At 33.8% G+C, this 14,044-nt stretch overlaps 1 protein-coding gene across 4 annotated transcripts; it reads right to left on the bottom strand.

The window, feature by feature from the left end:
* Positions 1–461: 461 nt before the first annotated feature.
* LOC131039532 (uncharacterized) lies at positions 462–7,767 on the bottom strand. 4 transcript variants are annotated; one of them, XM_059221596.1, is made up of 3 exons: positions 7,236–7,767; positions 6,134–7,002; positions 462–1,436 (listed from the first exon to the last, which is right to left on the bottom strand). In XM_059221596.1, the coding sequence occupies exons 2-3, from the start codon at positions 6,145–6,147 to the stop codon at positions 578–580; spliced, it is 873 nt and encodes a 290-aa protein (XP_059077579.1). In that variant the 5' UTR covers positions 6,148–7,002; positions 7,236–7,767; the 3' UTR covers positions 462–577. The 4 variants fall into 4 exon arrangements, with proteins under 4 accessions (XP_059077579.1, XP_059077580.1, XP_057828301.2 ...); XM_059221597.1 differs by having other exon boundaries at positions 462–1,244; positions 7,236–7,766; XM_057972318.2 differs by having other exon boundaries at positions 1,296–1,431.
* Between the last annotated feature and the right edge of the window lie 6,277 nt (positions 7,768–14,044).

Raw genomic sequence — 14,044 nt, 5'->3', positions numbered from 1 at the left:
AGAAACTTCAGACTTGAGTCCTTTTAAGTGCTGCTCATGTAGATTTTGAGTTTTTTGCTCATGTAGATTTTGAGTTTTTTGGGAAGAAACTATTCTACAGAAATAACTCAAGCATTTGAAACAATCATTGCTGAAATATAAGCTGGAATGGATGTCTATAACAAAATTACAAAAGATAATACAATTGAAAATAAATTCTAGCATAATAAAACAAAACGTACATCTAAACAAAACAAACATAAAAATATGTACTATACGAAAAATTAAACAACTAAAATCAGATTAAAATTAATAATAAAAACAAATATCAAAACCTTATACCCTATGTTTCCTATCATCAATATTTAAAAACCTCTATTTAAATCGGATAAATAAAGAATACATAATTGATTCCCCAACAAAAGAGATCAAATTATTTATACACCGCAAATCTAGGTGTATAAACAAGACAATTCAAAACCTTTAATAAAAAGACTGTTGTAGGATTAATGAAATGACATAGTCATACTTCCTTGAAGTGTTAAAATGGCATCTGTGAGACAAAATAAAAAACATGATGACAATTAAGTTTTTTCCCTCATACTTCCCACTTCCCCTGGATTTGGTTCGAGTTTCTGAATGAATAAGTAAGAACAATGCTCCCATCCATTCTTTTCAACATATATCTTTCCACAACAACGTAACAAGCAAATTTTCTTTCTATCCCACTCCCACTAAATGATTTCTTCACCCTTACATCTCCTCCTCCTCGTTGTAATCCATATCTATCTTGATCTGCCCTCATTTTGGCAATAATGGGCCAGCTAAGTTTCACACCTGTTGCCTCTCCCGATTGCCTCCCCAAACCTTTAAACAAAACACTGCCATCATCATCTGTAATTTCCTCAGTTACCTCTTCTCCAAACAATAGCCCTTCTTCTACTCTTAAGGTTTTCTCCACATCAACATATTTTTCTGTCATACCTTGAGTAGAGTACATCTCTTCCCAGAACTTTTCGAGATCCATCTTATAGAAAGGACACTCCATGAGCTGAATCTTAGGATCCTCCAATCTGGTACCCAATTCATTGATAAAGATAAAGGGGCAGTACCACTCCCCAACTAGAACAACAGGGGAAGTTTTCTGTAACAAAGAGAAATCAAATGAGGGAGATCGTCCTCTGAGATCAGTATTTTCCCCTCCAACATGTGGAAGTCTGCCATGTTTGCCACGTATGTCTTTGGCTACTACACTCCAACCGTCCCTACGCAAAAACAGAGGAGGGAAACCATCAGAAGCTATACACTTTGCTGTGAATCTTGACTTTCTCTTGGAGATTATCTGCATATGTTGATATGAGTTGGTGGGTTGTAGAGGTCTAGGACGAATGTCGTTCACACATCTACAAAAGCAAAGTGTCGACATGTCTTCTTCAGTAGAGCATGTTTCTACTAGTCTGTCCACAACATCAACATACAATCAGGTATTCATATGATTGTTACCCATAAATACAGATTCAATACTCTAAGCAAGAGATAATAGCATAACTTTCAATATCACTGCTACTTAAATCGTATAAGATAAACACCCAGAGGAAAAAATCACATAAAAATGAAAGGTTTTGTTTTTACCCCTTGTGCTTGCCCTCAGCTCGCACGACATAGTAGCAATGGGAAGAGATGGGTTGCCCCAAGACAGGAATAAAATACACTCTATCACAAACTGTGTGAGTGTGTTTACGTTGCCCATTACGTTCAGTGTATCGAGTTGTTAAGCATTTGTCTTGGGGAAATGGCAATTCTTGCAGGAAAGTATTGAAGATTCCTCCACAGCAGGAGACAGATGCAGAGTTATCATTCTCATCATCTTCATCTTCTTCAAGTAAGAGATAGGCAGAGTAAGGATCCGCAGGCGGTGGGAATAGGAGTGGGCTCTGCTGTTGAGCTTTGCCATTTCTTGCAGTTGTATATAGCTGCCTGTAGACCGCCATACATATTGTGGAATACATGACTGATCAGATGAAAATGATTGGTATAGTGTGATTTAAATGGTAATAGGCCTTCCAGATTTATACCAGTCAATTAGCATCCAGTTCACGTTATTGACCATTCCCTGTGAGCTGCTCTTCATTAAAATAAGTAACGTAGAAACTTGGAAAGTGTGAGGATGTCACAAGACAGCGATCAACGTTTATCTGTGAGCTGTTCTTTTTTCATCTATGATATTTTAGATCAATAAGACGCTTAGACTTCCAATTACAGCAATCCATTTGATTTTATCTATCCGATTCACAATCAAAAAAGACATTTTGACTTGTAATTGTGGCTTTTTTTCAAATGCTGGATTCCCAAAGAATTTCCATCCGCTTGCTATTTATTCTTTTAAATTATTTTCAGAGATTCAACTAATATATCTCTATATTGGATATATTTTAAGAGTGTGTGGGGAAAGGGGCTAGGTTTAAACGACACATTTAAGCGTTGACCCACTTAAACCTGTCTCAATTTTCGTTTGCCATTTCCGTTCATGTTCAAATTGTTCACAAAATAAATGCTGATTGAAGCTTTAAATTCAATCAAACAGGGTAACTGAACATCATTAAGTTAATCAATTGTTTTTCAGGAAATGCAATAAACAAAATTCCTTGAATGCATGACGCTCTTGAACTTAATGTCATGAGCCAAAGTGGAGAGAAGTGAGTGATACTAGCTACTTATAATAGTTGGAGGGAGCATTTATGTTTGTAACCTTCTCAATTGGGATGCAGAAGAACAAAGAACCATCTCATCCTTATGCATGATGGATAAAAGAAATGGAGCATATGTTGTCGATGATAATGGAGCTTTAATTGGTTTGATAACATACATTCTCATTCATTTTGTGCTCAACTCTGTACAGAAATTGATTATAGGAACTGATTATGCCTGTTATAACAGATTTTGAAGATAGGATATACTGCACAGCAAAACAAGACACAATTTGAGGCATGGTAGTTCCTAAACACTGAACTGGAAAATTTAATCCCTTAAGAATAATAAATTCAGAAAACTGGAATATTAGCAATGTTATGATGCATGTATTTACAATGTCTTTTTTTTTTGTCAACAAGGTATTTAATGAGTTTTTGGTGGTGAAGGCCAGCCATTCTCCAACTTGTCACGTGTGATCAAATTCAGGAGGACCAAAGAGGAATCGAAGTGTCTACCTTTTGCTAGAAATCTACAATTTGGATCATTTCCTTTTTAACTAGCCCCCTGATTAGATTTGATGGTACTAACTAGAGTAGCAAGATGCTAATTGTTGATGTTATGGCTTGGAGCTTGTCTCCATTGTTGTGATCTCAATGCCTCAAAATTTTAGTCTTGTGAGGCCCAATTTGATTCTCTTGGCTTTGGCTGCACTGCTTGGAGAATCCCAAAGATAATGGCATCATACTTGTTGTGATCATCACTTACTCCTGCTTTCGCCTAAGATGGTTTTAATAGCACTAATTAGAGTAGCAAGATGCTATTGTTATGGCTTGGAGCTTGTCTCCTTTGCTGTGCTGTGAATGCCTCAAAATTTCAATCTTGTGAGGACCAATATGATTATTTTTTGGCTTTGGCTGCATTGCTTTAAAAATCCCAAGGATCATGTTGTCATACTTAATGATAATGTCTCTGTCGTGGTCACCACTTACTCTTGATCTGGCCTATGGTCTATGTTATCAATGACTTATTCCTACAGGGCATATGAGGTCTCCTAACGAGTTCATTTTGATCCCCATAATCAGGAATTAGTAGTAAATTATTAGACATATTTCATAGTATTTGTCAATCAGTTGGGGGCATTATATGTTTGAGTGTGTAATGGTGAATGTATAAATAGGCAGCTAAATAGTAGGCTGTATTATGAGAAATATGATGATGAAGTTAGGATATTTATACATATTCATCATTTGGTAGTTTTTTATGTGTTCTATATGAGAACGATGGTTTATATGCATGGGTTTGTTGCAAATCTGTTTGTAATGTTATTTCTAGTTGCTGCGAAATATGCAACTACACTAGAATGTTTTTTTCTTGAACGTAGCATTGAGCTTAAAAGTGTTTTTTGGGGCTTGGTTGTGTATGTAACAGGTTATTTTGCACAATGAATTGGTATGAAATTGCCTTAAACAATGTTGTTGAATGAGTTAGTTTAGCTTTTACTCGTTAGTCGTTAGTTATACAGATTAAGATTAATGAAAAAGATTGCTCTTGTGATGCAGGATTTGTCTCCATTCTGTTTATTTATTTTGATAATTTCAGTGTGTCATATATCATTTACATATGATATGAGTTTGGACAATTTCAGAGGATGCAGAACTAAATGGGTATCATAGATATTATCTGAAGCTTGAACCAACAGGCGTGCCATTTTTGACAAGAGACTTTTACAGGAGGTCATCAGCGATTCCCTGGGAGATGTATATACCAGTTATTTAGCTATTGTTAGGAGCAACAAATATTTGGCTTTTATTATTGCTTTTTATTAGATAGGCAGGGATTTTGAAAAAGTTCCGATCTCTTGTACAAAGAGGAAGATGAAAGATCTCTTGTACAAAGAGCAAGATGAAACAATAAGTCCAGCAGATCAACAAACAGTTATACAATAGCAAAACAGCTACAGAACAGTAAGAGGCAAATCGACACTTAAACAAACAAGGACCAGAATAGAATCGGAGTGGTTTACAAAATTGATCCAAAGCTCTCTGATTGAACAATGGAAGGATCCTTCTCCCCAAATCGCATTTTCTTAAAACAAGAAGGATATATATAATCACTGGCACATCCATCATTAAGATTCAATTGCTGTTATGATTTCTCAGAGGAAACAATTTCTCTATCCATATTATATGATTCAGAAGGTAGATAGAGGCTACTGTATGCAAACCGCATTGGTGTGCTTCACTCAACATCTAATACAAAGATATATCCATAGCATGAGTATATTTGGGGTTTCAAATCTATACAAAGTTACAAACACAAGTCATCGCATCATTTAAACCAAAGCAAAATTACTGTAGTTTTTCCAAGCAAGATGCAATAAAGACTCTATGGCTTTCGATTTCCAAAATTTATTACAACTCAATAGAACAAAAGGTGGATTTAATGGAAATATCTGTTGTTTGGTTCATGAGATATCAGGAGTTTTCTTTGGGCGCTGGTGGATTGAACAATTCAGTCTACAGTATTTATGGAAAGCTTGGGCGGTGGTTAAAGGACTTTCCAAAAATTATTGCAACTCAGTAGAACAGAAGATAGATTTAATGGAAATACTTGTTGTTTGGCTAGTGAGTTATCAGGAATTTTCTTTGGGCGTCGGTGGATTGAACAATTCAGTCTACAGTATTAATGGAAAGTTTGGGTGGTAGTTAAGAGCGGCTAAAAGCAATAGCGAGGCATACATTCTTGAATGCATTCATTTCCCTATTTTTCTGAGTGGAGCATTAAAAATAGAATGTTGTGACATTCATTTCCCTAAGATGGAATATTGTGGTAGATTTTGAGGATGGCTGAAAGCAACAGCCAGACATTGTTGAATGCGTTGATTTCTTTAATTTTCTGAACCGAGCATTACAACTGCATTTATGGCTAATTTTTTTAAGAGGTTAAACAAAGGTTTTATAGCATTGTTTCAATGTTTCGCGACAGCCGGCAATTCATTTGAAGGCGTGAAACAGGCTTATTGGGGTTTTGTGTACTGGTAAGTGCACTTAGAAAAAGCCTATGGACTAATTACCATATAGTATATACATAATTGATCCCCAAGAAAAGATAAACCACATTATTCATAAAACAGGAAATAACATTATTTATACAAGACAAATTTAGGTGTATAAACGAAACCAATTCAATACACCTTCAATGAAAAGACTGGCAGTCATGATTTAGATATGCTCTTCCCTTTAAGGAAGAAGCCTCCCATAAATGCCTTTTGTAAGATTAATGAAATGGCATAGCATATATCTGACAAAATAGAAAACATTATAACACTTACGGCATAGTTCCTTGGTGTGTAAAAATAGCATATATCTGACAAAATAGAAAACATTATAACACTTACGGCATAGTTCCTTCTTGTGTAAAAATAGCATATATCTGACAAAATAGAAAACATTATAACACTTACGTTTTGCCCCTCATACTTCCCACTTCCCTTGAATTTGGTTTGAATGTCTGAATGAATAAGAAATGGCAATGCTCCCATCAATTCTTTTCAGAACATATCTTTCCACTACGACATAACAGGCGAATTTTCTTTCCATCCCACTGCCACTAAATGATTTCTTCACTCTTACATCTCTTCCTGCTTGTTCTAATCCATACCTGTGTTGATCTGCCCTCATTTTGGCAATAATGGGCCAGCTAAGTTTCACACCTGTTGCCTCTCCCGATTGCCTCCCCAAACCTTTAAACAAAACACTGCCATCATCATCTGTAATTTCCTCAGTTACCTCTTCTCCAAACAATAGCCCTTCTTCTACTCTTAAGGTTTTCTCCACATCAACATATTTTTCTGTCATACCTTGAGTAGAGTACATCTCTTCCCAGAACTTTTCGAGATCCATCTTATAGAAAGGACACTCCATGAGCTGAATCTTAGGATCCTCCAATCTGGTACCCAATTCATTGATAAAGATAAAGGGGCAGTACCACTCCCCAACTAGAACAACAGGGGAAGTTTTCTGTAACAAAGAGAAATCAAATGAGGGAGATCGTCCTCTGAGATCAGTATTTTCCCCTCCAACATGTGGAAGTCTGCCATGTTTGCCACGTATGTCTTTGGCTACTACACTCCAACCGTCCCTACGCAAAAACAGAGGAGGGAAACCATCAGAAGCTATACACTTTGCTGTGAATCTTGACTTTCTCTTGGAGATTATCTGCATATGTTGATATGAGTTGGTGGGTTGTAGAGGTCTAGGACGAATGTCGTTCACACATCTACAAAAGCAAAGTGTCGACATGTCTTCTTCAGTAGAGCATGTTTCCACTAGTCTGTCCATACCACCAACAAACAATTAGGTAGGTATTATTCATGTGATTGTTAATTACCTATACATACAGATTCAATACTCTGAGCAATAGACCATGCAAGGACATTGGATGATGGCATAACTTTAAATTTCATTGTTAATCTATACATATTGCTATTAATTGTCTAAGAAAAACCCAGAGAGGGAAAATTCCCCATAGAGAACGAATCACAAAAAAGTAGTTATTGTATTTACCCCTTGCGCTTGCCTTCAGCTCGCACGCAATAGTAGCAATGGGAGGAGATGGGTTGCCCCAAAACAGGAATAAAATACACTCTATCGTGTTTTGTTTGACTGTTTTCCCTGTTATGTGTAGTGTACTCGACTGTTAAGCATCTATCTTGGGGAAATGGCAATTCTCGCAGGTAATTTGGGCAGCATCCCCAACAGCATGAGGTAGAAGCAGAGTCACCATTTTCATCATCTTCGTCGTCCTCAAGTAAGAGATATGCAGAGTAAGGATCCGCAGGCAGTGGGAATAGAAGTGGGCTCTGCTGTTGAGCCATGCCATTTCCTGCCGCTGCATAGGCCTGCCTGTAGGCCGCCATAGATATTGTGGAATACATGATTGATCAAAGAAAAATTGTTGTGGGAACCTCTTGGTCTAGTTTGTGATTTATATGGTAATAGGCCTTCCAGAGGTATACTCAGTCAATTGGTAACCTGCTCACGGCTTTTGACGGTTTCCTGTGAGCTCTTCATTTAAACAACTGTCGTAGATACTTGGAGAGTAATAGGACGTTGTAATATAGCAATATGTTTATGTGTGACCTGTTATAGCTATCTGTTTGGTTTATCTAGTTTATTTTAAATTCAGAAGAAACTTTGACTTGAAATTGTGGCTTTTATGTTATGCAAGACGATTGGAATGGTTTCGTCCATTAGATATTTTCATTAACTGCACGGGCAAATACACTATTTTTGGTTCATGGAAGTAACCCGCAAAAGCCGTGTCCGTTTCAAATGGGTTGGCCCGTCACATCCTTGTTTCCGACGGCTTGACCATTCATATAGCATGCCCTACGAAGTCTTAATACGGACAAATAACATGCTTCATTATTTTTCAATTTGAAGAAATAATACATACTTACGTTTCATTTTCCTTTTTCACGTAAGGCATAGGGCACAATATAAAAAAAATAATCATCTTATTACTTTTACTTTAAAGAAAACATGGAGGCTACTCTACGAGCTAAGGGTATATTCTTTTTGTTTTATTTGATCGTGATTATTTTTTAAATTCTATATGATATTTTTGTTAGTGGAAAATATATATAAAAAGAAATTCACTTATATTTTATGTCAAATGATAATATAATTAAATTAATTAATATTCTTAGTTTTATTTTCATTATAATTTATAATTAAAACTAAGATATAAAATTATATTTCATAATTTATAAAAAATATTTTAAAATTATTTTCAGCTATCATATGTAATTATATAATGAAATATTAATATTAATTTTATTAATTTTTTACATTTAAAAATTATTAAAATTATTTAAAGTGATAAATAATATTTTTGATTTTTGATTTTAATTTTGTTGTATGTATTTTATAAAATTTAGTTTAAACAAAAACATTTTTAAATTTAATTGTATAGTAGTTTAATTTTATGAAAATATTAAATTGTAAAATTTAAATTTAAGCTTGAAATTATTTTTAATTGAAATATTGTAGAAAATTATTTATTAAACTTTCATTTTAATTTATATAGAAATATATATATTAAAAAATAAAAAAATATGGATGAATACAAATGGGTTTTTAAATTTGATTCTATAATAATTTTAAGTATTAAAATACAAATTTGATTCTGTTTTTTATATTTTATATTTTTATTTATATAATAACTAAATTTCAAATTTACTCTCTCTTTTTCATTCCCTTTCTTTCTCTCCCTTACTCTCTTTTTCTATCCCTTTCATTCATAGAGAGATTTTATTATTCTTGTCTGGCTTTATTTGTAGGATTAATTTTTATTATTCTTGAGTGACTTTTACATCTTTGGACTTGAACATTATTTATAGCTTTTTAAGCAACTTTAAACAAAAGTAATCTTAATTTATGACTTTTTTTCTTTACATTTTTTTAATTATTTTTGGACAAATTTTCTTTACATTTTTTTAATTATTTTTGGACAAACATAAAGGTAAAAATGATTTTTTATTTCAAAATTTCTTTGAATAATTTTGAAATTGGAAAAAATAATATTATTATATTACACCATTAATCTAATTTTGTTATTGATTTAGCCTAACTTCATAGTTTTCATACTTAAAATAAATTATGTGAGTTTATTTATGAAATAAATATAAATAAAATTAAGCAAGAGGTCAACATTCATATAATGATTGGGCTTTAATTAAAATTTTCACAAAATAGAATTTATTGGGGGAGGGGAGAACAAAGAAAAATTAACTTTTGATGTTCTACTTAATATTTAAATTTTTTTTATGTTGAGATTGAAATGAAATCAGTTAGGGTAACATTGAAATGACGCTATTCATAAATTATTTAAATGAAATCAATTAGGGTAACATTGAAATGACGTTATTCAATGAAATCAATTAGGGTAACATTGAAATGGCACTATTTGTAAATTAAAAAAAATAACAAATGAGTGATCGCAGTTGATTATAAATTCAAATTGTTGTTTTTTTAAATAATTTTTTTTTTACCCATCTAACACGAACTTCACCATTAACCAAATTTTAAAAACCCAACCTTGATGAAATTAAGTAAAAAAGATAACCACTACTAATAGTTTCAATTATATTGTAAGGAAATTTATCTATTGATATATTATTTGTTGTCATTTTTTAAAATTGTGCACATATAAGTTGTATCCAATAATATTATATAAAATTAAAAAAAAATTGTTTCATTTTGAAAAAATATTGAAAATTTAAATAATTTTAAAATTATTTGCAATAAAAAAATGATGAGAAAATCTGTAGAATTTTTTTATTGCAATATGTACAACACAATTTTTCATGAATTGAATTACAATCCTCAATCTAATGTGAATATTAAATAATATATACCAAGATTAATAATATGTACCACCTATTAATTGTAGGTAGGGTTAGGGTTAAGGTTAGCTTAAAGTCAAGATTAAGAGTTGAAAAAAATAAGGTTTCCATTCTAAGATAAAGCTTAGGTTAGGGTCAGGGTTAGGGTTAGGGTTAGTATTCAGATCAATTTTGATCATTGATATGTCTTATTTGTTGTTGATGTTGACCTTTTGAAGGTGATCTTCTAATGATTTGGCATTGATTCTTGCAAAATGATGTTGACCTTTTGAAGATGGCATCATCATGAATTAAAGGTGATTTCTACAAAATAAAATTTTGAGAGAATAAGTTGAGTGAGGTATATATATATAATTTACATTATGTAATGGAAATTGATTGAAGTAAATATATTTATCTTTCCTTGATGTTGACTTGTTGTAGATGAGTTTGCCATGCATTGGAGTGGATTCCTACAAAATAAAAATATGGAAAATAAAAAGTGAAAAAAAATTTAAAAATATTTTTGAACCCTTAGCACATTGGGCATTGTATGGCACTATTAAACATTAACACCCAATAGCAATAATAACAATTGTCTTGCATTCTCGTTCTCATCTCACTTAGCAGGAGAGGTTGGTGATGATGGGGATCCTCATCATAAGTTTTGTGACCTAATATTATCAATTGGTAGTTGGTATGGATATTTATTTACGTATACATCTTGTCTTGTCATTTGCAAGTGCTATACTTATCTTATAGACCAAGACATACAATCTACAAATATGACACTACACTTGTAAAGTGACTCATAATTCACAAATAAAATTATAACTAAGGTCAAGCTACTATTTGCAAGACTATTACACAAAGATCATAACTTCTATTGTACTTATACTACAATCCAACATTTGTTTGACACCTTGCTTTGAAAAAGAAAAATAAGATTTTGGGGGACAAACCAATGGATGAATAAACTTACATATCCTTGAAGTAAATAACAAAATTCTATATATTTCCTGAATTGTAACAATTGTATATAAGATGTCTCAACAACCAACAACAAATTTACTCAATGTACAATCAATATCCTAAGTTATTTGTCTTCATACATCATAAAAATAATTTGTATTACAAAAGCATTTTGCATAGCTTGTTGATTTAAATTATAAGTTGCATTCATTTGAATGTTCAACTTTTTTCCACATTTCAAGATCAACTCAATGGTATTCTAAATAAATACTCCTAAAAAGGACTATTTATTTCTTCCAACTTTTGTGTGCCCTTCAATATATTACTCAAACCATATATTACTATCGACGTAACCATTGCACCTCTATCAAATATTATAAATATAACATAATATACTATATATTGTAAATTTTTCTCTCCCCTATCTCTATCTCCTTACCTCTTCATGCATCTCTCTCTCTCTCTTCCCCTCTATCGTTCCTAATATATCAATCTCTCCATCTCTCCCTCTTTTTATCCCTATCTATCCCTCTCTTTATATCTCTCTACTTCTCTATCATCTCTTTATTTATTTCCATCCCCATCCCTCTCTTTACTATTTATATAGGTTTCTCTCTCTCTCTCTCTCTCTCTCTCTCTCTCTCTCTCTCTCTCTCTCTCTCTCTCTCTCTCTCTCTCTCTCTCTCTCTCACACACACACACACACACACACACACACACACACACACACACACACCCTTTTTCTCCCTTCCTTTCTATATCTTTATCTTTCTATCTCTCTCTATTACTTGTATCTATCGCCTCACTTATCTCTCACTCCTGGCCCCTTTATCTCTCTCTTCCCATATCTCCCTCTCCCTCTTTATCTTATCTTATAATCACTATCTATCTCTCCCTTATTCACCCTATCTCTTCTTCCATCTCTCCTAATCTTTCTTTATATATTTCTCTCTCTACCTCTCTCTATATCATTTCATATCTATTTCTCTATCTCCCCCTCTATCATTATCTCCTTCTTTCTATCTTTATTTTTCCATCTCCCTCTTCTTCTATCCTTCCATCTCTCCCTCTCTCTATATTTATTTCTCTCATCCCTTCTATGTTTCTTGTGTTACATATGTCATTTTCTTCCTCCCTTTGTCCTCATCACTCCATGTTTCTATATCTCTCTAATTCTCTATCTTCTCTCCTCTCTCTATTTTGGTCACTCTCTCTCTCTCTCTCACATTCACATATACACACTCCTTATTTCTCCTCCTCTCTATTAATATCTCATTATTCACTCCATCTCTCCTACTCTAGATATCTCTCTCTCTATTTCTCTCCTACCTCTTGTTGCTCTCTTTATCCATATCTCTCTACCTTTATCTCCCTAGATCTCTTTATCTCTCTCCCTGAGCCACTATATCTATTGAGCTATCTTCTCCTCTCCCCCCCTCCTCTCTCTCATATTAACTCCATCTCTCCTACTCTACATCTCTATCTCTCTATTTCTATCTACCTTTCTCTCACTCCTCTCTCTATCCATATTTTTTTCTACCTCCCTATATCACTATATCTCTCCCTCTCTCCCTCTCCCTCTACCACTCCATATATATTGAGATATTTCTCCCTCTCTTCATCTCTGTTTGTCAATATCTACCTCTCTTTGTTTGTACCTCTCTTTATCTCTCTATCGTTATTGATCTCCCTCTCCTCCTATATTTATATCTCCTTATATCTCTATCTCTTTATCACTCTATTTCACCATCTATATCTCTCTCCATCTCTCCCTCTTCCTTCATATCCCTCTATCTCTTCCTCTCTATCTCTCCTTTCTATCTTTATCTCTTTTTGGACATATCTCCCTCCCTCTATTCATCCACCTCTATCTCTCCCCCTCTATATATTTATCTCTTTCATCTCTATCTATCCCCATCTCCTCTCTCTTTTTATCTCTCCCTCTACTTCTCTTCATATCCATCTCCTTCTCCATCTCCATCTCATTGCCTCTCTCTCTCTCTCTCTCTCTCTCTCTCTCTCTCTCTCTCTCTCTCTCTCTCTCTCTCTCTCTCTCTCTCTCTCTCTCTCTCTCTCTCTCTCGGTAATGGACAAACAATTGATTTTAGGTTATCACTTCTCCACTAACCTCATGTGTTGTGCAAGTGTATGCAAATAATAAAACAAAGAATTTCCTAATTGTCCTTCCAAAATCTCTTCGACATACCCATTGCATACCAAGGTGCAATTGCTAGTAATTATTATTTTTTAATTGAGATTTGAAGGATCCCAAAATCATAATTACGCTGAAGGCGTGCTTTATATGAAAGGGACGGGCTCATTTTAGACATCGACAGTAGAAACGGTTAGAAATGGGATGCAAGACGATCAAAAGCATCGTAGCCGTTGCATCTTCGTTGCTTTTAATTTGTCGAGGTTGATGGATGGAACCCTTTGTAGTCAACCCTTCACAGTCAATCTTGTCAGCTTTTTCTTGGGCTTTGAAGATGAGACTAAAATTAAGTATTTATTGACGAAGGTGAGGCCGTAGTTGCCCATGATGTGGAGGGTGCGCTCGAGACCAAGCAGGGCCACATCTCGCTAGCCATATACATCCACAAAATGCATAAATTCCTAAATGAATATGATTTCAAAATGTTATGTCGGAGACAATACATGAATGAGCTTGCAGACTACCACACACCCACCAATACGGACACGTGCATGGGAGAATTGAACATTTTGCCTCATTTTTTGGTCGCTATTTTTCCTAAATGTGTCAATGGCGAAATTAAAAAAACCACTCGGAAAATTAAGACTCGCCAATCAAAAAATACAAGTTAAGAGTGAAAAATAAATTTATATGATAAAATGCAGACCATAGGATAAAATTCTGCACGTGATTCCCGAGTAGTGGATTAATAGCAAAAGAACACGATGAAAACATTAGTTCCCGCCTCGATAGCCAGGTACTAAAAAAAAATAGTACTAGTTTTTAGTTTTATTAGAATTAAAATATAAATTAAATATGTATAA

This window comes from Cryptomeria japonica, chromosome 5 (assembly GCF_030272615.1).
Source record: "Cryptomeria japonica chromosome 5, Sugi_1.0, whole genome shotgun sequence".
Lineage (NCBI taxonomy): Eukaryota > Viridiplantae > Streptophyta > Pinopsida > Cupressales > Cupressaceae > Cryptomeria > Cryptomeria japonica.
This window is presented reverse-complemented; position numbering and strand designations above follow the sequence as displayed.